This window comes from Uloborus diversus, chromosome 4 (assembly GCF_026930045.1).
Source record: "Uloborus diversus isolate 005 chromosome 4, Udiv.v.3.1, whole genome shotgun sequence".
NCBI lineage: Eukaryota > Metazoa > Arthropoda > Arachnida > Araneae > Uloboridae > Uloborus > Uloborus diversus.
The window spans coordinates 102359409-102383056 of NC_072734.1; the positions used below are offsets into that span (position 1 = coordinate 102359409).

A 23648-nucleotide genomic window follows, 5' to 3' on the forward strand; every position below is an offset into this window, starting at 1 on the left:
TTACCGCCCGAGGGCAACTTATTGCTAAATAACCAAAAACTATTGATATCATAATACCTGCTTATTTTATTGAAGCAAAGTTTCCAACTATTTTTAAAAACGAATTTCTGACTGTTTGACGTCAAATTTGTAACAATCATTCGTCATACCGAATGAAGCTGATTGGTTGTTTTGGAAGGCTCCAAACGATCTTTTTCGATTTGTAAAAGTGTACACATCAGCGGACCAAGTAGATCAGCTTCACGGGCCCGCACATATGGCCCGCAGGATGAGTACCACTAGATTAAAAAAACATACGAGAGCTGTATATTGAATAGTAACAATTTACCCAAGAAATTGGTTGAAGAGAGGGCTTGCATCAGTAGAGTATGAGGGCGGTAAGGTGGTGTTGTGAATGTGTATAACATAAAAAAACAGTCAACCTAGCTATAGAATGGCAGTTGTTGTGTAACCTGAAAGTGAAGAGTATCGTTTTCATAGCTCTCCATGTAGCGCTCTTCGTTCTATAAACGTTGTAAAATGGCTGCTAATGCTGTGACGATTAATTTAAGACGTTTATGAAACGTTTAAACATTGCGCGTGCTACTTGGGCCTAAAGCATGTTTTTAAAAGGTGGCTAACGGTTGTATCGTAAAATCGAGGTTGCCCGTGACAAAAAACATAATGGAATCAAGGATTACTGGACGCCTGTGGCAAAATGCATTACCGCACAGAACGGTTGCGCTCGGTTAGGAATGAGACTGCAGTTTTGCAACGCACAGATCGGTCCTCCATTAATCAAGATCAGATTGACACACTGAGAGGGTCTCCTTTCCATATAACGTCGACTGTTCAGGAATTATCCTGAAAGGTCGGTCTTACTCATGTGTGCCGAGCATTGGGGTGTTTCGTAGCTGATATCAAACATTAACACCTTGCCAATGGTCTCCGACAGCTTTCTGACATTTTGCAAAATGCTATAAGCTGTACAGGTGATTATATAAAATAAATGTAATTCCATATTGTTCATGTAAGTTCATTGAAAATTGATTTATACCTGTGTTGCCGTTGCTTTTACTTAAACTACAATCTTCGTAGATAAAACAGGAGCATCATTCAAAGAAATACGTATGGTTCATTATTAAAGTAATGCGCATTTTCTGGGAAAAATAGATTTATTGATCATACCTGTACAAATGTTTAAAGTTCTTCAAAATACTATCTTCCTGCAACAATACACTTGCGGAGACGTGTTTGCCACGCCTGAAAGGCACAATGAAACTCCTCGAAGAAGATATCTCTCAGGACATGAACGATGTAACATGGTTTCGAATGTTTTCCACAGTATCCCAATGTTTTACTTCCAACACTCTCTTGAGTCTGGGAAGCAAAACAGAAAAAAAAAAGTCCCATGTTGCCAAGTTGGGACTGTAAAGTGGTGGGGGGAGCACCGGGGTGTTGATCCGGCCAGTGAGTTGATTTTCCGTCAACACTTTCAGCACAAGCTTCGCGCAGACCTGCGCATTTGCACATCCTTGGTAACTGTTCCATGAACCACGAATGGGGGCATATGTAGGGTGCCAGCAGGGGGTGCTGGATGCTCGATCGACGGTCGCGCACACGATCCACGTTCTCTTCAGTTCTGACCGTTGTCGGGCGTCCAGATTGGGGTTCGTTGGCGACCTCCTCCCAGCCCTCCTTGAACACATTGTGCCACCTCCCGGACTGTGACCTAGAAATGCACTCGTCCCTGAAGTCCTTTTGAGGCATCTGGAATGTTTCGGCTGCATTCTTTCGAAGTTTCACGCAAAACTTTATGGCGTATCGTTGCTTTAGCAAACGCTCCATCGCGCGACGTGTTACAAAAGTCGGAAACACACTTCATGCAGAGGCATGTCTTTCTCCGCACACTGCTGCGAGCAAACTGACGACCAACTGCGTTCAAAGAACAGATCCCCCACCACATGTCTCCCTGTTTTACCGCGCTGCCATCGATCGTCGTGTCACAATAAAATCACGCGCATTACTTTCATAATGAACCGCGTACGTATGTGGCCTCGTAAAAACATTAGCCAATAAAAAAAATACTAATAATAAGGGCAGAAAATTCATTAAGGAGGTTTTTGAACCATTTTTTATTCTGTTGTTTTCTAGTAAAAACGCAAGCATGATGAAATAAGCACCTGAAGCCCAGTGTATTGTGGAATGCCTCTCCTTGTCCAGACGGTCGGGATCAGCTCCCTGCTTCAGGAGGAGTTTGGCGACACTTCTGTTGCCAGCGATGACAGCCAAGTGAAGAGGAGTGAGTCCATCTTCGTCCTGCATGTCCAGCAGTGCTGGCTCAGCCGCCACCAGCAACTGGGCGCAGGCGAGGCTGCCCGATTCTGCGCAGTAGTGCAAGGCCGTCTTGCCATTGCGGTCACGACTAGCAACGGTAAGAGGCTGCAAATAAGAGGAAGAAAAGAACTGAAATTATATGGTCTGTTTTTCACGAGAAGGCACTTCACCACACCTCCTCGAACGCAGAGTTCCATTTTACGCGGGGGTGATCGGTACTTAATGCACGCGCTTTTAAAGCAGACAACCAGACAGCCTTAACTTGGGCGTGCATTTTAATGTGAAAAAAACTCTTAGTGTCCTTTACATCATTGCTTCACTTGTTTCTTGTCATTTTAGTTACTCTTACATTTAAAAACTGCTGCTTTTACAACGGAATGCTATGATCCTATTATACCTTCTATCGAAAGCAGCGAAATAGAATCATCGAGTACTAGGTGAGGAGGGAGGAGTCAAGTGCTTTCTTGTGAAAAACGGACAATACTTTTATCTGTCTTGCAAAACATTTTAATTGTCTAATCTGTATTTTATAAAGAAAGTTGTATTTGAACATTTCACATTTTGCCTGGTATCTTAGCCTCAGAGCAACAGTGGGGTAATTCCTTACTGTAATTATCAGGCTTAGATGTCTTACTGTCGCTCTGGCACGACGACTGTCGCTTTGAGACGTTTAGTTTTGCATTCATTTGGAATGCGTCTGTTTCAGAACTGACGTCATATATAAGTAAGCGGAACTTTCAATGCAGAGCAAAGCTAAACAGATGTATACCATCTTATTGCAAGGATTATTTAATTTTATTTTTCCCGCTGCAATGGCAGAACTTTTTATTTTAAAAAAAGACATAAAACGAAATCGCACAGTAGGAATGAGGTATACGAAATAGACCAAAAAATCAGTAAATTAGTCTCTCATCCGAATTATAGCTTTTTAATATCTCAGTCAAAGAAGTCCCACACATAAAAAAAGGTGTTTATCCGCAATGACAGTCCTCATTAAAGATATCAGTTCCGAAGAGACATCAGTTCTAAAGAGCTTCTCAGCCAGACAGTCATGTTGAGTTTCGGATCTCAACATGACCAACTTTTATAACTGAACTAGTAAATATTTTTACATGAAATCCTAGTTTAATACCTGAAGTGCAAATCTTGAACTAGCTTTTATAATGAGGTGCAAAAACTGTTTTCAAGCATCTTCCAATTTTCGTACTGTATGTAGAGGATTCCGGGATTTCTAATCCCCATTAACTGTTAGATTAAAGAAGATTCAGAGTAAAACTTCAATTCCAGTGCAATCTGAAGACAATCTCTTTGCGTGTCAGTTTTGCAAATCAGTCTCTAATACCCCCCCCCCCAAATAGTTAAAAATAAACGATAGTTTTCTCTTCAAAGGCTATTTTTAATGGTTTAATACAGGAGTGCCCACCAGGGGGGGGGGGGGGTCATGGTGCAGACTGCGCCATTGAAGTTTTTAGGGGAGGGTGTTTTGAGGGGTATTTTTCACGTTTGGGGGGTTCTCGATTGGGGAGGTGCGTTCTTGCTCTTAGGGGGGGGGGCACTACTGTTTAATATTTGTGCGAAACGACATGCAATTGCACTGCTCAAAAAGCCATGGCAGATTTGCAGCAGTCAAGAGAAGAGGAAAAGGTTATAAGCCGGGGCGGCGCGGCGTGCATAATAAGATGGGACTGCGAACGCACATCATCTGTTATTGCGCGGCTGACGCTGCGTTGCTGCATAAGATGCAAGTAAATTCTGGGAAAGTGAGTGCAAGTATGCTGGTATGGTCGGAAAGGAATGAATGAAAAAACTAAATTCGTCAACGAAAAGTCTGCTGTTCGCAAAGCATTTTTTAAAATTGGTAGTAGTGAAAGATTTTCAGTAGCCTTATCGGAAGTGAATGGGGTCCTCATGCGCCGATTGAAATTGGACAGAGAACAAGTAAAGCTCCGAGTCTGCTACTTAGAAGGCAAATCTAAATCATTCTTCGTGTTTGTCATGGAACTTGGAATTTGACTCTCTCGCCAGCTTGGAATTTCCGAGAATTATTTCGTGCCTAAAAGAAATATTAAAAGGTGAGGATTCGTATTGTATTTTTTTAATGGTGTTGTAACACTGCGTCAGATGATGTTTCTTCTAAAAGGATTGTTATCTGTTTAGCGAACGTTAAATAATCTCCGTGGAAACTCTGAACTTGTATACTGTGCTATTTTGATGTTTTTAATATGTGATTACTGTCAACACTTTAATAGGTTTGAATATCATTATTGGTGTATTTTTATTTAAGAAAGGGAATTGATATAGGGCAATTGTTCAATGTGTGTTTATGCATTCATGTGTTATAAGGAATTTATTTTGACGCAAAATGTGGGGATTTTACTTGTGATGTATTTAAGTAGCGAGAGGAGTTTTAAGCTGTTGTGAAAAATGTTTTATTGGATGTTAAATTATGTTACCACAGCCTTTAACCCCCCCCCCTCGGAGAAATAATATTTTTTGGGGGATGTTTCCCGTACTAAATATTAAGCAGTACAAAGTCCCGTTTTATTACAATTGGCGGAGTCGACATGTATACTGTTCCGATAATCAGGAGTGCCCACAGGGGAGGGATGGCTTTTTTATTTATTTTGTTTTATTTCGGTTATATTTTATTTCATTCATTTATTTAGTTTGTATGTGTGTAGGCGCATTTCATTGGCGCAGCACAGAACTTTTCTAATAAAATAATAAGAATAGTCAAAAGAAATAATTAATAATAAATATTTTTAAAAAATCAATTACATGAAAAAAAGAGAGCTAAAAAATAAAAAAGGGAAAGAGGTTTGGGAAAATTGGGGTAAAAATTTGTGCCATTGAACTGGGGGGGGGGGGAATGGATGCCCCTGCCAATAAAGAGCCAATGGGTTTGATTTTGTATTATCCAGCTTGTTCGGTAGGCTTTCGGTTGGTTATATTTGCAAAGGGTTCGCAAAAATAATTGAACAAGGCGAAAAGTTATGCATTCCCGGAATTATTTAGCTGATTTTCAGACAACATTATAAGAGTTGAATACCGCAATTACAGAACTCGTTAATATACTTTTTTCTATTTCAAAAAGCAATAAAACCTACACTGGTGGACATAATTGAGAGATGAAAAACGTTTTCATAAACATCTAGAGAAAAATTGGATACTAATAAATGAAATTAGGTATGGATCTAGTATATTGTTAAGAGATCGTGATACAACTTCAAACTTTCTTGAAATGACGACACAGCTCTTGAGAAAACAGAGGAGGTTTATTTACATTATGTACTGGAAAGATCGTTAGCAACTGCTAAATTCACCATAGCAATTAGGCAAATATCAATTAACACCGTATACTCAACGATGGCACACGTATTTACATCCAAATACGCAAAACAACACAGCGAAATGCCTCGCAATAAACAAAGCTAATACACTCTCAGTACAACTTCTCAATCGAGACTAACTCTTTTTGCCACGGAGGCTATTTATAAATCCTTGAAAAATTTCCACAATATTCCTTTGAAAAGTTTCGATTACATTCTAGAAATATCTAGTACAGAAAACCTGTAAAGCTGACCACCTGTCTATGTTGACCGCTTTTGTCAGGAACGGAATTAGTCCTATCTCATATAATGAAAGAAAACCTCTAACTTGACCACCTCTCTATCTTGACCACCTGTATATCTTGACCACTAATGTACGCCAAATTTGGTTTGGAGTACAGTGAAACCTGTGTAAGTTGACCACTCGCGGTGCAGTACTTTGGTGGTCAACTTAGACAGGTGTTCAACCTATAAAGGGTGGTAGTACTGATTTTTTTTTTTTGTCATTTCTTGCATCATGTATTAATTTTTTGACTAATTCACACTTACTCTTTCTGTTCAACTCATTTTCATTGTTTAACATTATTTTGAAACAATAATTAAAAATGTTATTCAAATATTTTTGTTTTTTCCTATGCAATGTAGCTTTAGAAATTTCATATGTGTCACCTAATTTTCCCTTGCTTTCCCCCCTTTCAGTTAGTTTTAATATTTCATGATTTTTTATCAACCTTTAGTTCAACTAGTTTTCTTTTCGAAGCCATTTTACGTAATACTTATAATACAAAGAGCAACAAATTCCTAGTTTATAAAGGCAGTTGAAAATGAAAATGTTCTATCTCTTAATCCCTTGCACCAGAAATAAATAACTTTACTCTTAAGTACAATTCCAGTGTTGCCACAAAATATTGTAACTGGAAGAAAAGACTTAGCACTTTTCTACTGACACCTGTTTTCATTGAACAAAGTATAAAAGGCTATATCTCAAATAGAATAACAAAAGAAAAAAAGCTTTAATCAATGTCCTGCTTGAAAATATTCGACTGGGAAACGCGGAGCAAGATGACTTTTTTGCGAAGCTGCGGAGTTTAGCTATTTTTGCGGAGCAGTTTGGCAACCCTACATCAAAGCATTAAAGTTATTCATTTAAAGCTATGAAAAATAATAAAATAAAATAATTTGCTTGATTAAGTTTTAAAAAAATACCAAGTGATCAACTTACAAAAGGTTTTTCACAATACTCCAAACCAAATTTGGTGTACATTAGTGGTCAAGATAGACAGGTGGTCAATATAGAGAGGTGGTCAAGTTACAGAGGTTTTTCTTCATTATATAAGATAGGACTAATTCCGTTCTTGACAAAAGTGGTCAACATAGGCAGGTGGTCAACTTACAAGGGTAATCAACTTTACAGGTTTTACTGTATTGTAAAAAACCCTTTGTAAGTTGACCACTTGGTTTATTTTCTTAAACTTTTTTCAGCAAATTATTTTATTTTATTATCTATTTATTTATTATTATTATTATTATTTTCTTTTTGATAGCTTTCTAAGAATGTTTTTAATGCTTTGATGACGGACTAGCATTTTTCTAACTAAACTGCAGCATAAAGCTTATGCTGCTCTATATTCTCCAAACTTGTTTTTCATTTGTTGTTCTATTTGAGATAGCTTGTTGTACTCTGTTCAATGAAAATAGCTGTCAGTAGAAAAGTTCAAAGTCTTTTCTTTCAGTTGCAATATGTTATGCCAACACAGGAATTGTGCTACAAAGAGCAGGCCCATATTATCTATACATTTTGGGCCCCCCTGCTACAAAATATGTAGAGGCCCTCCCTAGTGGCCAGCAGTGTCTATTTGTAAAGTAAATAAGTCTTAGTGCTATTTTTTTCTATTGTTTCTTCAATTTCTAGGGTCGGTTTAAGGACACGGGGCCCCTCGCACTGCGGATACGCAGATCTGGGCCTGCTAATGAGTAACGTTACATATTTCTGGTGCAAGGGATTAAGAGATAGGACATTTTAATTGTGCCTTTATGAACTGGGAGAGTCGAGCTTGTTGCTCTTTGTGCTATAAGTTTTACATAAATAGGCTTCAAAAAGAAAGTTAGTTGAACATGAGATTAATAAAAAGTATGAAATATTAAAATTGATTTAAAATGGAGAAAGCCAGAGAAAATTAGCTAGCACATATGGAATTTCTAAAACTACAGTGTGTATTATAGTTAAAAACAAGGAAAAAGTAAAAAAAATATTTGGATAGTATTTTTAATAATTGTTTCACTTTCAATGATGTTAAAAAATGAAAGTGAGTTGAACAGAAAGAGTAAGGGTGAATTACTCAAAAAATGAATACATGGTGCAAGAAATGACAAAAAAAAAAAAAAAATCATTACCACCCTTTATAAGTTGACCACCTGTCTAAGTTGACCGCCAAAGTTCTGCACCGCGAGTGGTCAACTTACATAGGTTTCTCTGTACTTTCTTTTTATTCATTCACGAATCTTATCAATGAAAAATATAGGGAACGTATACTTCAGTGACAAGAAACTATTTACAGGTTACGATACTAAGATAATTTTAGATGAAGAATAATGGAATAAACGCCAAATTTAGCTAGATTACAACAAATTAATCACAAAAAATAATTACTATTTACAGAATTTATAACAATATGTAAAAAACAGCAATTAAAATGTTCTTTATTTGCATGACTATGATACCTGCATGATTTATATTGCCAAAATTCCAATTAGGTTCAAACTTCAGGTTGAAAGATGGAAGTGAAAAGGCAGTTAGTAAGCTTCTAGCAGACACATACATGCACAAGGGGTTGTCATGCTCTTAACAAGTGAATTCAGAATTGCTTGGGGAAGTTGTACCCATTCCTCCTTCTGAACAGATTTTAACCTCTCACTGGTTCAGGGTGAGAGTGGGCATAATGCAGTAATGCAACTGCCCCCCCTCCCCCAAAAGAACATTCCAAGCATGTTAAATATGATTATGATCAAGAGATTTTGTTGACCATTCCATTCGATGAATATCTTCACTTTTCGGATAGTCATCAACCAGCTTGGAACTATGTGGTAATGCACTGTCATCCATAAAAATGAATGAAGCGACAGCAGCATTCCGAAAAAGTAATTTTTAGCATTTTTAGGGCTGTACAGCAGTAGGCAGTTAAAAGTTACTAACTGCAAATATTTCATCTTTTTTTTTTTGCATTTTTTTCCATCTATTGTACTTTAGCTTTATTGTAAAAGTTTGCTTATTTGGATTCCGCTGGGGAAAAAAAAAAAAACCGCGAAAAAGTGTTTTCAGCATTTTCCTATTGTCAGTTTTTAATCCGAAACACTTCTCGTCAAATATCTTGAAAATTAATTTCTGCAGAGACTGCTCTTTATCTGCCCACGGCAGTGCAGGATTTCCTGCCTGTACTGCCGTGCTAGGCGCAAAAGTCGTATCCGCAGCTAACGCCTATCAGCATAGCAACCGGTATGATGGATACCCCCCCCCCCCCGAATGTTAAGTTTCAGCTTTTGTAAGGTGGTAATTGTTAATTGAATGGTTTTCAAAAATATATCCTAAGTCAAATTCAATAAATCTTCGAAAAAGATAGAACTTTCAAACCGTAAGTAAATTCTGACGTATTTATAAATAAGGCTTTTTTCTTTTTAAGAGTATAGAACGGCGCACCTTAGTTTTCATTTGGTTCGGGAGTCGCTGATTCTAGTGAATAATATCGATAAGAACTAAGAACATAATGTATCCGTTATTAAGGGTGGAGCTAAACCCCTAACGGAGGCTGGGGTTAGTCCCCAGAACACTTAGCGTTAAGCTATATGTCCAATTTTAGTATGTTAATACTTGTACAAATACTTGTAAGGAATTTGAGTACACCAGGAAGTAAATTATGGTGTTATCACTATGGTATAGAAATTGTTTTATAGTGAATCATAAAGGAATTAACAGCGTGTCTACTCTCATTTGTTTAGTTTTAGTAAAAATCAAAACCAATTTAAGAAGAAAAAATGCAGCAAAAAGAGCCTAAAAGCCACTTGCAAAATGAGAGGATGACTTCGAATCTTACCTTCTTTTGCAGTATGATCTTGACCTCCAATGTCCTTCCTTGTTCGCAGGCAAGCATGAGGTTCGTCTTGCCAGTGGGCCGATGGCGCTGCTCGCCAGTCCCCGTCATGAGGGGAGGCAAGCGAAGGACTGCGCCCCGGCCCTGCCTCCGATCCAAGGCAGCCCCTGACTGCTTGCCCTTACATCCCTCGCCCACGTCCCTCAACTCGCCAGGGCGCATAGACGATAGGTCGACAGGGGATCTGGAACAAAAACACGAAGCCTGTAAGACAATGGATCAAGAGTTTATATTCTAACTTTAACACATCATTCAAACATTAGCACATCGTCTAACATTCTAACTGAGCCCGCCTGATGGCGTGATGGTTAGTCGCTGGCCTTCTACGCATATGGACCCAGTTTCTGACCTGGGGTGGCCAATCGGTGGATTTTCGAGATAGAGAAAATCATCAGCGCCCATGTCGTATGAGTATGCGGCATGTAAAAGATCCCTTGGGTATTCGTTTGGCTTAGAATTCCCTCGGCAAAATTAAAATTCCTAGTGCAAATTTCACATCAAAAGAGAGCGCAGGTGCCTCCATCTGGTGTAAACTGGGCGTCGGAATTATCGTGCCGTTGACATCCTGCGTGTTAATGGTGGCACATGAAAGACTGGATGCCGTATCAGGGGATCGCACTAGGTCTGTTAAAGGCATAATAGCGTTAGAACGCAGCCCTCATTGGAAAAAAAGAAAAAAAAAAACATTCTAACTTACATTCTAAATTTAATCGGCATGCACAAAAAAACATGAGCGAAAGTTTGTAAGTTGGTCAAAAACGGGTATGAGGGGTCAGAGAGAGCCAAGCGCTTTGTCTAGTGGTCTGACTGCGGATGGGGAGGTCCTGGGCTCGAACTCTGGTTTTGGGCATGTACGTTCTTTTTATCTCCCGTCCTCGTTCTTTCTTTCTGTGAATGTGTTGTCGCACTGTGAATGGTTGCCTTCTATATCAACGGGTCCTTTTGTCATGTGTGCTCTGTGGAAGTCGTACTTCACACCAAATTACGGTACAGTAGGTAAAGCGCACCCCAAAATTGCCAGCCTTGCTTTCACAAGAGAACAACAACAACAAGAGGTCAGAGATTAGGTTCAAACGTTCCAAACATACCGTTTCATTTTGTTGTACATTTTTTGAAATATTTTTGAAAAGTTCAATCCCCCTTTATTTAAAACTATCGGTACCCACACGTCTTTGCCCGAGAATATTGAAAGTTTATTTGCTTCGCCTATATATTTATAGTTAACGTCTACTATGCATTTTTTTAAAGATCTCTTCATAGTTTTGGCAGATTTGGAAACTTAGCATGTAGCGAAACTGAAACCAGCAGAAACCTTAGAAAATTTTAATAGAGGATAGAAGTTTTTTCTTGTTTAAAACACAAAATAAAATACTTTTATAAAATTATAGAAAGAACGTTGTATGTGCGAGTAATAACAACATTTCAACAATATACTGAACATAATTCTATAAAAACTAAGAAAAAAAAGCAACAGACAATTTTTGTTTTTTAGCAGACAAAATATTTAAATTAAAATCCTTTTTAGTAAAAGAAAAGAATTTGTATCGCAAAAGAAAGAACGTTTTCAAGAACGTTTGAACAAAAAAAAAAGTAATGAAACAATCAAATGGAGTAGCTCAAGGTAAGCCTTGGATTTCGGTTTTCTTGAAACGATTCCCTCAGCTCTCCTAATGCTCGTAGAAAATTCGAACAAACTTAATCTTATGCAGAAAATTCCAAGCTTTCGAATGACTTAAAAATGTGAAAGAAATATTCATCCCCACATTATCAAATTTATGTGAAAAATAAACTTAAAATTGGAATAAAAAAAAGAGGAAATCGAATTTTCGAAAAATCATTTCGAGGGGCACATCCCTAAGCTACAAACTAATTTTGTGCCAAATTTCATGAAAATCGACCGTACGGTCTAGGCGCTATGCACGTCATAGACATCCAGACGTCTCGACTTTCAGTTTTATTATTTGTAAAGAAGAAAAGTATTATACGTATGACTAGTCGACCCATGCGGAACTCCGCACTGTGCTTCGAATCGTTTCATAAGTCAGTTTGCTCTTTAAAAATTTCAAAGGAAGAACATGATGAAGAATAACCGAAAAAAGTGAACGGGAAAAAGTAAGCGCACAAGAGAAGGCATGTAATTTGAAGACATCAGTAACAAAACCTCGTTAAATAGAACGTTGTGATAATTTGATCATCGCTCACCTTTTGGTTGTGCGTATTTTCAATGCAAACATAAATATCATTAAAAGTGTGGCTGAGTGACAGTGAAAAAGCAGTAATTGTACATGTGAAATAACAGGTTATGGTAAATACAGTCCTGCCCATGTAAGCATCTGACGGGAAAAAAAGAAACATTAAAGAAATATTTATTGGCACGGATTTGAATTGGCGCCATTCTTATTACAGCACGACACTCCAACAAACCTAGCAATTGCGACTTCCATTTCGAATACTATTCATTGAAGAAATGCGTAGTAAAAAACAGCAAAAAAGCTTTTTGCCGAAAAAAAAATACGATCATGCGTCTATGTTTTGTCATTAGCCAGCATGATACGATTTAAAATTATTCGTAAAGCATGGAATTCGATTAAGGAATGAGGAAGATCACATTTTTTACTAATGAAGTTAATAATAAATTTTAATGTTTTATATCGTATTCGAACTGGGTGAAACTCATAGTTTCAATTTGGCGTAGTATTTTTTCATTTGTACAAAAGGTCGAACACTACTTTTAGAAAAATCTACATTTCAGCGTACAATGAAAATGTTTTTCTGCACAAAAATATTTCCTTGAGTTAAATTTAATACTTTTTTTATGCTAAAGGAGTCGAAACACCAAGTTGCATTTCCATTGCATTTATTTTATTACATGTGTTATCTGTTGTACGTTATGAGTACATGTAATGCGTAATATTAATCTAAATTTGCTATTATGTCGGAGAGCCCGAGCTTGCCCGAAGTTCAGTTAGTTTATAGCCGAACGCTCTACCGAAAAAAAAACTTATCAATTTAACCGAACAACTAAGTCCAGTGCTTTTAAGCTTTATTAAAAAAAAACAAAACACACACACACACACACACACACACATAGGTTAATTTTATTTTTTTTTTCTTGCCAAAAGCGATGCAAGAAAATAAAAAAATGTATTACAACTTTGCTTCAAAAAAAAAAAAAAAAAAAAAAACTGCATAAGAACTTCAGGCTGCATCAAGGTTTTGCAACAGCAAGGGACGTCTCCGAAAACTTGATTTTTCGACCGTAAGTGTATCTTTCGTAATTAGCCGGCCTGATAAGTTTTAAAATGAGGGGGGAACAATATATAAGATAAGATATTGAAGAGAAGTGTTTTTATTTTTGAAAATTTTTACAATTTGTTATCGCAAGCTGCTTGAACCGTTTTGACTTAGATGGCAGCACGTGTTCATCATTTAACAGAACTGTTAAAATACAAAATAAATTGAACTATGCTCTTTTTAAGTGTAGCTTTTCGAATGTAGTAAAAATGTGATATACTATTTGTTTTTTTGCAAAAAGAAGAAAAAAAATATATTTCATTCTTCAAACTGAGGTAGTAATTTTTTTATTTGTACAAAGAGTCAAAAACTCATTTGAAGAATACATATTTCAATATACGATTTATTATTTTTTTCTGAACAAAAAACAATTCTATTTTAGTCTAAAATCTTAAACCTGTTACTTTTGTTTTCGCTTACATTATGCCTTAATTTTCTTACCAGAGCCAAAGCTTTTTTTTAAAAAAAAGCTTACAATTCACAAGTAATTTAGCACAATGTCACATCAAGTTTTCATAACAGCAAGGCGCGTTTCCTTCTCATTTATTCTATTCCCTCATATTTGTTATTTACTTAAGTGTTCATGTAATGCGCGACATTCCTCTATTTTTTTGATGCAGATTGTCCGGACGTGGGCCCGAACACTCATTCTCCTGGTTACGAGGAGAACGCTCTGCCGATCAAGCTATTCAGCTCTGTCGGTCATAGTGCAAGTTAAAATTATAAGTTTAACCGAAAACCTCACTCTGGTTATTTGAAACAGGTTTTTTGGCTGAAAAAAAACAATTTTTAGACCGTGGGTCTATTTTTCGTCAGTAGCCAGCACGATAAGCTTTAAAATAAGGTGTAAATCAAAGAAATCGATCAAGAATTGAAGAAAATCTGACGTAGAAACCAAAAACAGGCTACAGAAATATAAGGATCAAATTATTTAAAATTTATACTCTAAAACTGTTAGGCTTTATATTTCAGTTAGTTCTCACTTTTAACACTTCGTTTTTTTTTTTTTAATTATTATAATTATTCTTTTTTTTTTTTTTTTTTTGTACTGGAACATTTGAAATCCAAGCAAACTTTGTTTTCAATGTGTAAGATTACAAAAGTAGCAAAAATACTAAAAATTTCTCGAACAAAATTTGAAACACAGGGTCCAACAACATAACTTCTGATTCCAAAAAGCAATAAATCTCATTTATGAGTTATATAAGGATGGGATAAGGGAGCAGGATTCTAAACCACTAATGCGTTGCATTGAAATCAGTAAAAAGAAACATTTACTTCAACATGGTTATTCGAAGTACTATAGATGTTGTTTCTCAAAGGTGATTTTTTTGAGGGAGGGGGGGGGGGAGAGGTACGCCAGTCCTTCCTTATTACTCCATCAAACTTCAGCAGTAGCACATCATTTTTAAGTCTCCGAAAAATAAAGTCACATTTTTGCTAGTTAAAAAAATAAAATAAAATAAAAATTAATTTGAATTTTGTCATCTTGAATTCAAATTATGTTTTTCGCAATCACGAGTGTGTGTTTGTATGTGTGTGTGGGGGGGGGGTATGTGTATGTGTGGGGGGGGGGGGTATGTGTATGTGTGTAGGCATGTGTGTTTGTGTCTGTGTGCAGTCATGAGTGTGTGGGTAGTTGTGTGTATGAGTGTTTGTGTGCGTAGGGGCGGGGTATGTGTATGTGTGTGTAAGCATATGTGTTTGTGTCTGTGTGCAGGCATGAATGTGTGGGCAGTTGTGTTTGTGTGTATGTGTAGGTGTCTGTATGCATGCGTGCGTGTATGTGTTTGTGTGTGTATGCGTTTGTGTATGTGTGTAGGGGTATGTGTGTGTATGTGTTTGTGTATGCGTGTGTGTTGGTGCGTGTGTGTATGCGTGTGTGTGTAGGATATGGACGCAACCTGGAGACGATTTTCGCTAGAGGAGCAGCATCCGTGAGGCCGGCCGACGCGACGGGTGGTGCTAGCAGAGGGAGGCGCCGCGCCGGTGGGAAAAATGATAGCACGCCAAAAACAGTCAAATGAAAGCAATAAGCTATCGTGATTGCTCAAAAAAAAAAAAAAAAAAAAAAAACCTTCAAAAATTGGGTTATTGAATTCCTTCCATCGATCGTGAATGCTTCGCTAGGGTCAGCTGATATTTAACATTTCTGTGTTGAGTACTGGGTCAGATATGAGTTTTATTCGAACACAAATGTACTGACGCGTGTTTTTTTCAACGTAGTTTCCCCCCAAAACAGAAGTAGTATAATTTGCTAAAACGACAATAAACACGCTTAGCTTTGAGTGCTCACGATCACAAATTATTCAGGAAGATTCATTCCTCTTGGAGTTCATAAATTCCTGCAAAATATAGAACGCGTCCTACGTCATTCATCTTTACTCACGTGACTAATGCACAGTGTTTAAGCAAATCACGTCTCCTTCATTGTTCTTTTCGAGGGAAGTTACGAAACATTTCTTCCGTTGTATAAAATCTGAGCCTTTTGCCGGGTGCAATGAACACGTGGCATTTAGGAATAACAATTCATTTCTCACGCGAAGAAGTTTGGTTATTTGTCAGTCCATTTCCATGACAACAAGTGGTTTTACCCACCAACGTCTTAAATAAATATCGACCCTTATGATGCTGTTGCCCCACAAACGATCCTAAGAAATGGGAAGTAAATGAACAGATGTTTCAGAGTTTTTTTTCTAGTATCCTACCTATAAACACTTACTTACGAAAATCCTGTTGTTTCATGTTTACAAATTGTTTTGGTAATATTATTATGTATATTTTAGCGTTGGTTACAAAAAATCTTCTTTTTTCTTTTATTACGACAAGTTTATTTTAAATTGCACATTTTAAAATTGAGAAAAAAAATCATGTTTAAAACGTTTATGTGAATCTTTTGACTTGTATTATATAAGATTGAATGTAATCAAATGAGGGACTTGAAGAAGTAAGTAGCAAAAAGAGATCCTAAATTATTTGTTTACTGCATCCTTGTTTTGTATCCAGACTATTTAAGTAAGTTTATGTTGCAATCGACTTTCTATTTATTTTAATACTAGTGGTACCCGCACGGCTTTGCCCGTAATAGAAATATTTAAAGGTCTTTTGGTTCACCTGTATATTTACAAATGATGTATGGTGAATTTTCTCGCCAATTGGCTTGTACCCATGTTACTATTCCACGTTATGATAATTTCGTATCTTGTCAATTGACTTATGCCCATGTTACGGTTCCGCGTAATGATAATTTCGTAATTTATTCGTCCATCTTATGATAATTTTGTTCTTAAAATTGGAATAGAAAAAGAACCACATCGAATTTTCGAAAAATCGCTTCAAGATGCCCCCCTGCTACAAACTAATTCCGTACCAAATTTCATTAAAATCGGCGGAACGATCAAGGCGCTATGCGCGTCACAGAGATCCTGACAGGCAGACAGAGATCCGGACAGAGAGAGATCCTGACAGACAGAGATTCGGACGGAGAGACTTTCAGCTTTATTATTAGTAAAGATTTCAGACCTTAGAAATACGCATAAACGGTGCACTGCTGTAATAGGAATTTCCTTTAAAAACATAGAAAATGGAATGCAACAAGAATTACCTAAACAGCCTCGTTTATCTCTCAAATATGTACACTGCTTCCACAGGGGTCACCATTCCCCCTCCTAAGGTCAAGGACGCACCCCTTTAATATTGCAGAGACCGCCGCAAAAGCAACCCCCCCTCCCAAAAAATGAGAAAAATACCACTCACCCCCACCCCTCTAAAAATTTCAATGGCGCAGCTTGCGCTATGACCAGAGCTGCTAACTACTACGAAAAAACGTACTTTCTACGAATTACAGCTTTAAACTACGACGCTACAAAAATGGGTCCCAAAACTATGATTTCTGTTTTTTTAATTTATAATCCAAAAAAGAAAAAAAAATCATAAACTGCATGAAAACTAAACCGGCAGCACACGTGTAGAAGTTTGATTTTCTGAACTTACCGGTTTAGTTTTCATGCAGTTTATGGGTTCTTCCGCAAAAATATTGTGAAGAATATAAAAGAGCACTTGGCCATTCCTTATTTCATCTTTAAAGACGCGTTATGTAAGATGTACTATTTGCAATAGCGATTTTTCCGTTGAACATGGTCCAGATGATTGCCGCAAGCGTCTTACTTCAAAAAGATATGCCGACCGGGTGAAAGGTAGAGCTAATAACCAAGAATTTATCATCTTAAAATGTTCAGTATAAAACCTTTTATTCCGTAATAATCTTTTCTGTGTCATATTTGAGATTCATTGAGTATCATTATTTTGTTCATTATACTGTTGACAATTCATCACTGTTTGATTCTGAAGCAGAGCTCCCCCCCCCCTTCCTGCGCAAAATGCAGCTATGATTTTGGATTTTCAAAGGTTGGCAGCTCTGGCTTGACCCCCCCCCCCCACCCTATGAGAGCACTGGGCACCCCTGGCTTCTATTCTAATACTAAACTCAACTAAACATAGAAACTACCTCGAGTCTTATTACCAAATGACAATCACCTTAGACTCACGAGGTTGAGATAGTGTAATTTACATCTTTATATGTTTTGATGGTGTATCTAAGAGAGATGCGCAACCTTTCATGTTGGTACAGAGTGTGCACCTGCTAGAAGATTAATAATTTTATGTAAGAAGAATGCACATACTCTACCACAATGCTTATGGTCCTTAAGGTAGGCAAACACCCTAATTTTAAAAAAGTTCGATTTTGAGGCTTTGAGAAATTTAGAGAGACCCAATATTTTTCTTTCTAATCCCGTAATTTTTTTAAAAAGTCTATTAATTATTGAGAAAACTAGAAGAACTTTAATAAACTCAAATGCACTACTTTTAATTGAAATTTATTTTTTCTTTCTTGTTTGTCTCACAAAGTTTTCTAAGTTTTGATTAACGCCAGAAGCTAAGGAAAAAACAATATTATTTCAATACATTTGCAAAATTGGTTATTGAATATAATACTGCTTTATAATCCTCTATGTGTGGTTTTGAAATAATAATCAATTAATATTAAACTGTGAAAACCATGTTTTTCGGAGAAATTTCCAAACATTTATCTATAAAACCTGTTTTTAGTTAATTACTTTAAATTGGAAGTTCATTTCCGTTTCTGGTATCTAGCGAAGAGTTCGACACAAAAAGTTTTTAAAATTATAAAAGAGTGAATTCACTGGGAGTGTTAAGGAAGTTATAAATTTTTGGTGGAAAAAATTGAATTTTAATGAAAAAAAGTCTTTAACATTTCTTATTTCAGCAAGTAAATAGTCAAAATGAGTTATTTCTGCCATAATGAAGAATTATTTTAAGTTTTTTAAATGTGCAATGAATATAAAAGAAAAACTATATTTAGGGTGTTTGTTCTATCTCAAAACAAAAGTCTTTAAAAAACGTTTTGAAAGAGGTTATTGGCCCGACTTAGTCCACGCTAAGTCGGAAAGGTGTTACTTCAATCTTCTTCGTAATTTTTTTTCAAAGGATTTCGATTAAAATAATGCAACGAAAAGCGATTGACCTAACTTTTATGCTGATAATCATGATATAATACAAAATGTAGCCTTTCTACTAATGGACGTGATATTTTTTATTATGTCGCCAGCTTTTTTCGTCAGCTAATGTATTTCTTGTTGCACTATTTGTCTTGCAGGCACATAAACTAGACGTATTTACTTGAGATTGTCTTGGGACGAATTAAATGGTGTAAAACACACCTATAAACTGTACACATGTTTTTTGATAAGGTATTACATAAACGTCCAATGTGTTACATCTAATCAATGCTCGATGAATTGGAGAAATGATATCAGTAAAAATTTGAGGAAATTTATTATGAAAGAAATTATTTAATTTATTAAAATATTCAATTATTATTTTTTGAAAGTACTGTTCTTGTACTATTTCTTAGTTTGCTTCACTCAAATGAATTGGTATTTTAAACTGTGGAAATTAATAACATTTTTTTAAAATAGTTGCATTTGTTTAATTTATTGATATTGAAAGCAGGACATTGAAAGCAGGACAGGAAGAGTTACTTTGTGACTCGCTTTTCATATTTTTTCGTGTAAACTGTATAAAAATGATTCAATATCAGATATATTACGTACATCTACAACTCTTTACTAGTGCAGGGTGCCCGAAAAGTCCTTTACACATTTTAAAAATACCCATAAAAGCAACGAATTGTCGTATCAATATGCGGTTTGCACCATAATACTTCACAGATTCAAGAATATTTTATGACAAAGAAAAAAAAACGAGCTGATGTGTGCATCACATGACTTCTTTTTACGCCAATTTAACGATGATAGCGCCTTGGAAGGAAACACTAAATATTTTTACCCCAGTTTCTTGCGAACAGAAGCAAAAAAAAAAAAAAAAAAAGTTTTACACAGATTTATTTCCTCATTATTGGCAATTTTTATGTGATTCAGTGGTTAACTCTTTAAATATCACCAAGATTGGCCGAAATAAAACCAGACTTAAAAATTAAAAAAAGAAAAAAAAAAATCGCGAAATTTTTCAAGCTTGGCGATATATTGCCAAGTGTTTGACAAATTATAACACCACTTGAGTTAGCATTAAAATTAACAATTATTTCCCCCAAAAAGGTGCAAAAGACCCCCTTAGGAACATCCGAATGCAACCAAAAGGGAAGGTGCACAACTAGACCCCACTAGGAGTCTACTTACCGAATTTCACCTTTCTAGGACATACCGTGTTTGAGTTATGCGAGATACATACGGACGCCGCGAGAAAACTCGTTGTAATTAACTCGGGGATCGTTTAAAAGATTTTTCGGGTGTCTGTACGTTTCTAGGCATATATATCCACGTGTGGTCGGGTCGAAAAAAAAAATCTTAACATTCATTTGGAGGTGAGCAAAATGAAAAATAAGGCCAATTTTTGAGCGAAATTTTTTTTTTTTGCGAATACAATGCTTCCTTTTTTGTGAAAGGAAGTAAAAAGGGAGAAAATAAAAGGGGAAAAAGTGCAATCTTAAGTAATTTACATCTACTGCTGTATCGTCCGCGTAAAAAAAAAAAGAAAAAAGAAAAAAAAAATCTTATATTTTTGTGAAAAAGGACAAGGTTTTAACTGAAACTCCAACTGCCGTGAGTTTGCATGGAAGTACAAATAATTATCAAAACATAACAGCGCTTGCCAGGTGCCGAAAGCGATCGTTTAATAGCCTTGTAGTGGTTAAAGTGGTAAAATATTTAAACAAATCGAAAAGTTCACATCAGAAAGTCGCTCAGCAGTCACAACCCCAGCTTGCAGTACATAATACAAAATGATTCAATTCATTAAATTATTCAAACCTTTAACTTCTCAAATTTATCAAAAACATAGTTAAATTTATCTTACCAAAGAAATTTAGAAGCATGAATTCAAGAGCTAACCTTTCATTAATTAAATAAATATTTTGTTTCGCATAAATTTGCGTGAAAACTTCCATTTTTGTCGGAAAGAAGTTTCCCTGAATGGAAACCAAAAAGAAGCTGAGAGTTCCAAAGAGTTAACTTTTGTTCAAATAATCATTTACTTAACGTTAATTTGTGTTACAGACCTTTTCAGGGACGCTTCGATAGGAGGTTATGCAATGGGAGTAACCCTCTCAAAAATTTCTTTGTTCGGCAAGTTTTGTCGAATCATTCGGCAAATTTGGAGACAAATTGCAACTTTTAAATATCCAAATGCCCCTTTTCATTAGATGTACCCATGTGTGCATACCCGTGTTTTATGATTCGAAAACTTTGGAGCTCAATTCGGCAAACTGAGGATTTGCCCCCTCCCAAAAATTTAGGTTCATGGCTTCCCTGGTTCTTTTGATGTAAAGTTACAAGCTAGAATTCACGTTGACATTGTCTTCTGTAAATATTCTCTTGAAGATGAATGTGTCACTGATGCTCCAAATGTGATGTCTAAAGTAGTCATACAGAAAAGACGTTCCATTTTCTTCATTTTATGCACAAAGCCGAAATCGCCTGAATTAGTATCGATTTGGCGGAAGAAAGTGGTTTACTTATTCGCGTGGACCACTTCCCTGAATAACTGTGTGCCTCCCCGAGTGAATGGCCACGCCTATCGAAGAAAATACATTCGCATTCACGGACTGTCTTGCCCAGGACACGCAATCCTTCTAAAACCAGGTCACCAGGACTGGCTGACCAGGCTGTGGTCAGAAGGGAAATGTTTTCATAAGATTTCTTGACCTTCTTTTCCGTCTGAAAAACCAGCGGTGTATTTTTAATATCAAGATCTACTTCGGGACAATACAAGCTCTACAAGTGAGGTCAGCGTAGGACAATATGCTCACTGGTAAAGAATCATTCTATAACTAATTGAACAAAAAGACATTTCGTCGCGTACATTTATTGTATTAAGGTTAATTTTTTTAGGCATGAATTAGTCTAAAAATGAATCAAGCAGTATAATAAATGGGGCAGGGTAGATTTTTTTAGATTTCCTATTTAGGGATACATTCGAAAGTATTTCCCAAATATGCAGAAATCTAAGGATTTTACTCTACAATTTCAGACCTCTATATTTTATCTATACTATATACACTGACGGATGTCATTTTTTCTGACATTAATTCGTTGCGAAATGGCATCGATAGTAGTTGAAATACAGATTAGTCTGAAAGTGGGCGTATCTCCCACCCTCTGATATTAATAACATTTTGTTAGTTATGATTGAATGCTTGTCCAAAGTGATTTTTATTTCACTTGCTTCTGTTCTTTAGGTTCCAAGGGAATCTTCAAATTTTTTGTCACTGCAAGTGCGGGACAATCAAGGCCTGTGTTGACGTACATAAGAATAGATCAGTACGAAACATAAACTGGTAGCTAAGACAAACTATTGGTTTAAAAAAATAGTATAAGTATATATATGTATAATTTATAGCCTATGTCACTCAGTAAGAATGCACCTTTCATATAGTGAAAGAATTTTTCACATAGCTGCAATGGATCCGGAGATGACTTCGAACATATAAACACACAAAATTCCGCCCTCTCTCTTTATAATAATACATAGATTTTACTTTAGAAATGAAACTTCAACTTGTTACAAAACAAAGTTCGAAAGATTCATAAATAAGCATATTCACTAGAACAACCAGAATTTTTTCAAAGATGGCATAAAAGGAAGAATTTCCTTCTGTGTGTATGGGTCCTTACATGTATGTATACTATTGTTAGCAGATAAATGGAAATATCTACAAAAATGACTTTCAGAATTATTTGACAAAATGCTGTTTTGATTTCCCTCAAATACCGGTAAAATATTGGGATTTGAAGTTTTTTTTTGTGCTTTATTTTTAGCGGAAACCAAAAATGCAAATGAATGAAAAACAAATTTGAAGATACTGCCGTTTACCTGCACAGGGCATATTACCGTATTAAGATTGTTAATGAGATTTAAGATCAGTGATTCAGGAAAGAGGGTTGATACCCCCCCCCCCCCCCCCGAGACCCTGAATGCATTCAATTAATGTATTTTAACTCGCCGAAACTTTTATCACAAGAATATTTGCCATATATATATATATATATATATATATATATATATATATATATATATATATATATATATATTTTAAGGCACAATATTTTAAAAACCTTTTCTTTACGCATAAAGATTTACACATTTTATAATATTTTTTGTAACTTAATCGCCTGCTGCATTTTATATTTGATATCTATCTATTCGCAATTTCAAATGCCGAAACTTCTATTTTGCGTTTAAGCTTAGTGAATCACAGTAATGTTTCATATCGTTTAAAAAGGGTTTTCTTTACTATTCTCTTGAAATTATATTACACCACATATTGCCTAAATCCAATATATTAGCACAAAGGAAAACGTGAAACGGAATGCTTTATCTCTTTCGGTAGTTTCTTAAATCATCGCAAGGAAGCATATTCCAGCTCTCTAGCATTGCTTAATCGCAATTCCAGTAAACTATAGGGGGCGCTGCAGCCACTGTCTAATGGTGGATGAAAAAAGTAAAACACAAGTGCCCTAACTTGTAACTTGCTTTGAAGCTTAGTGAATGACAGTAATTTTTTATCGTGTTTGTAGGAAGCTTTATTTTCTTTTCTTCTGAAATCACATTACACTATTAACTGTCTAAAGCCTGTAATTTACCCCAAAGAAATCACGTGGAATGGAATGTTTTACCTTTTTCGATAGTATTGTCAATCACCGCAAGGTAGCGTATTCGAGCTCTGGAGTTGCGAATTTGTTATGGTCTGCAATGTTTATGTTTCTCTGAATTTTTTTTTATTAAATCGTCTGCTATGTCCTTTTTTTTTGTAATTCACAACTCCAATAAACTATAGGGGGCGTTGCAGGCCACTGTATAATGGCGGATGAGAAAGGTAAAACAAAAAAATGCCGTAACTTATAACTTGCTTTGAAGCTTAATGAATGGCAGTACTATTTCATCGTGCTTATGGGAAACTTTCTTTTTCTTTTCCTCTGAAATTACATTACACCACAAACTCTCTGAAGCCTTTTTCTCCAAAGAA

General features: G+C 36.1%; 1 protein-coding gene across 1 annotated transcript in view; it reads right to left on the reverse strand.

Annotated features, from left to right (window-relative positions):
* LOC129220737 (ankycorbin-like) overlaps window positions 1-9952 on the reverse strand; it is an 88607-nt gene extending 78655 nt beyond the window's left edge. Inside the window, exons 1-2 of the mRNA XM_054855167.1 lie at window positions 9734-9952; window positions 2163-2421 (exon numbers count right to left, since the gene is read on the reverse strand). Coding sequence (XP_054711142.1) covers window positions 2163-2421; window positions 9734-9952 — 478 coding nt within the window. The remainder of the gene's footprint in view (window positions 1-2162; window positions 2422-9733) is intronic.
* Window positions 9953-23648: the final 13696 nt, after the last annotated feature.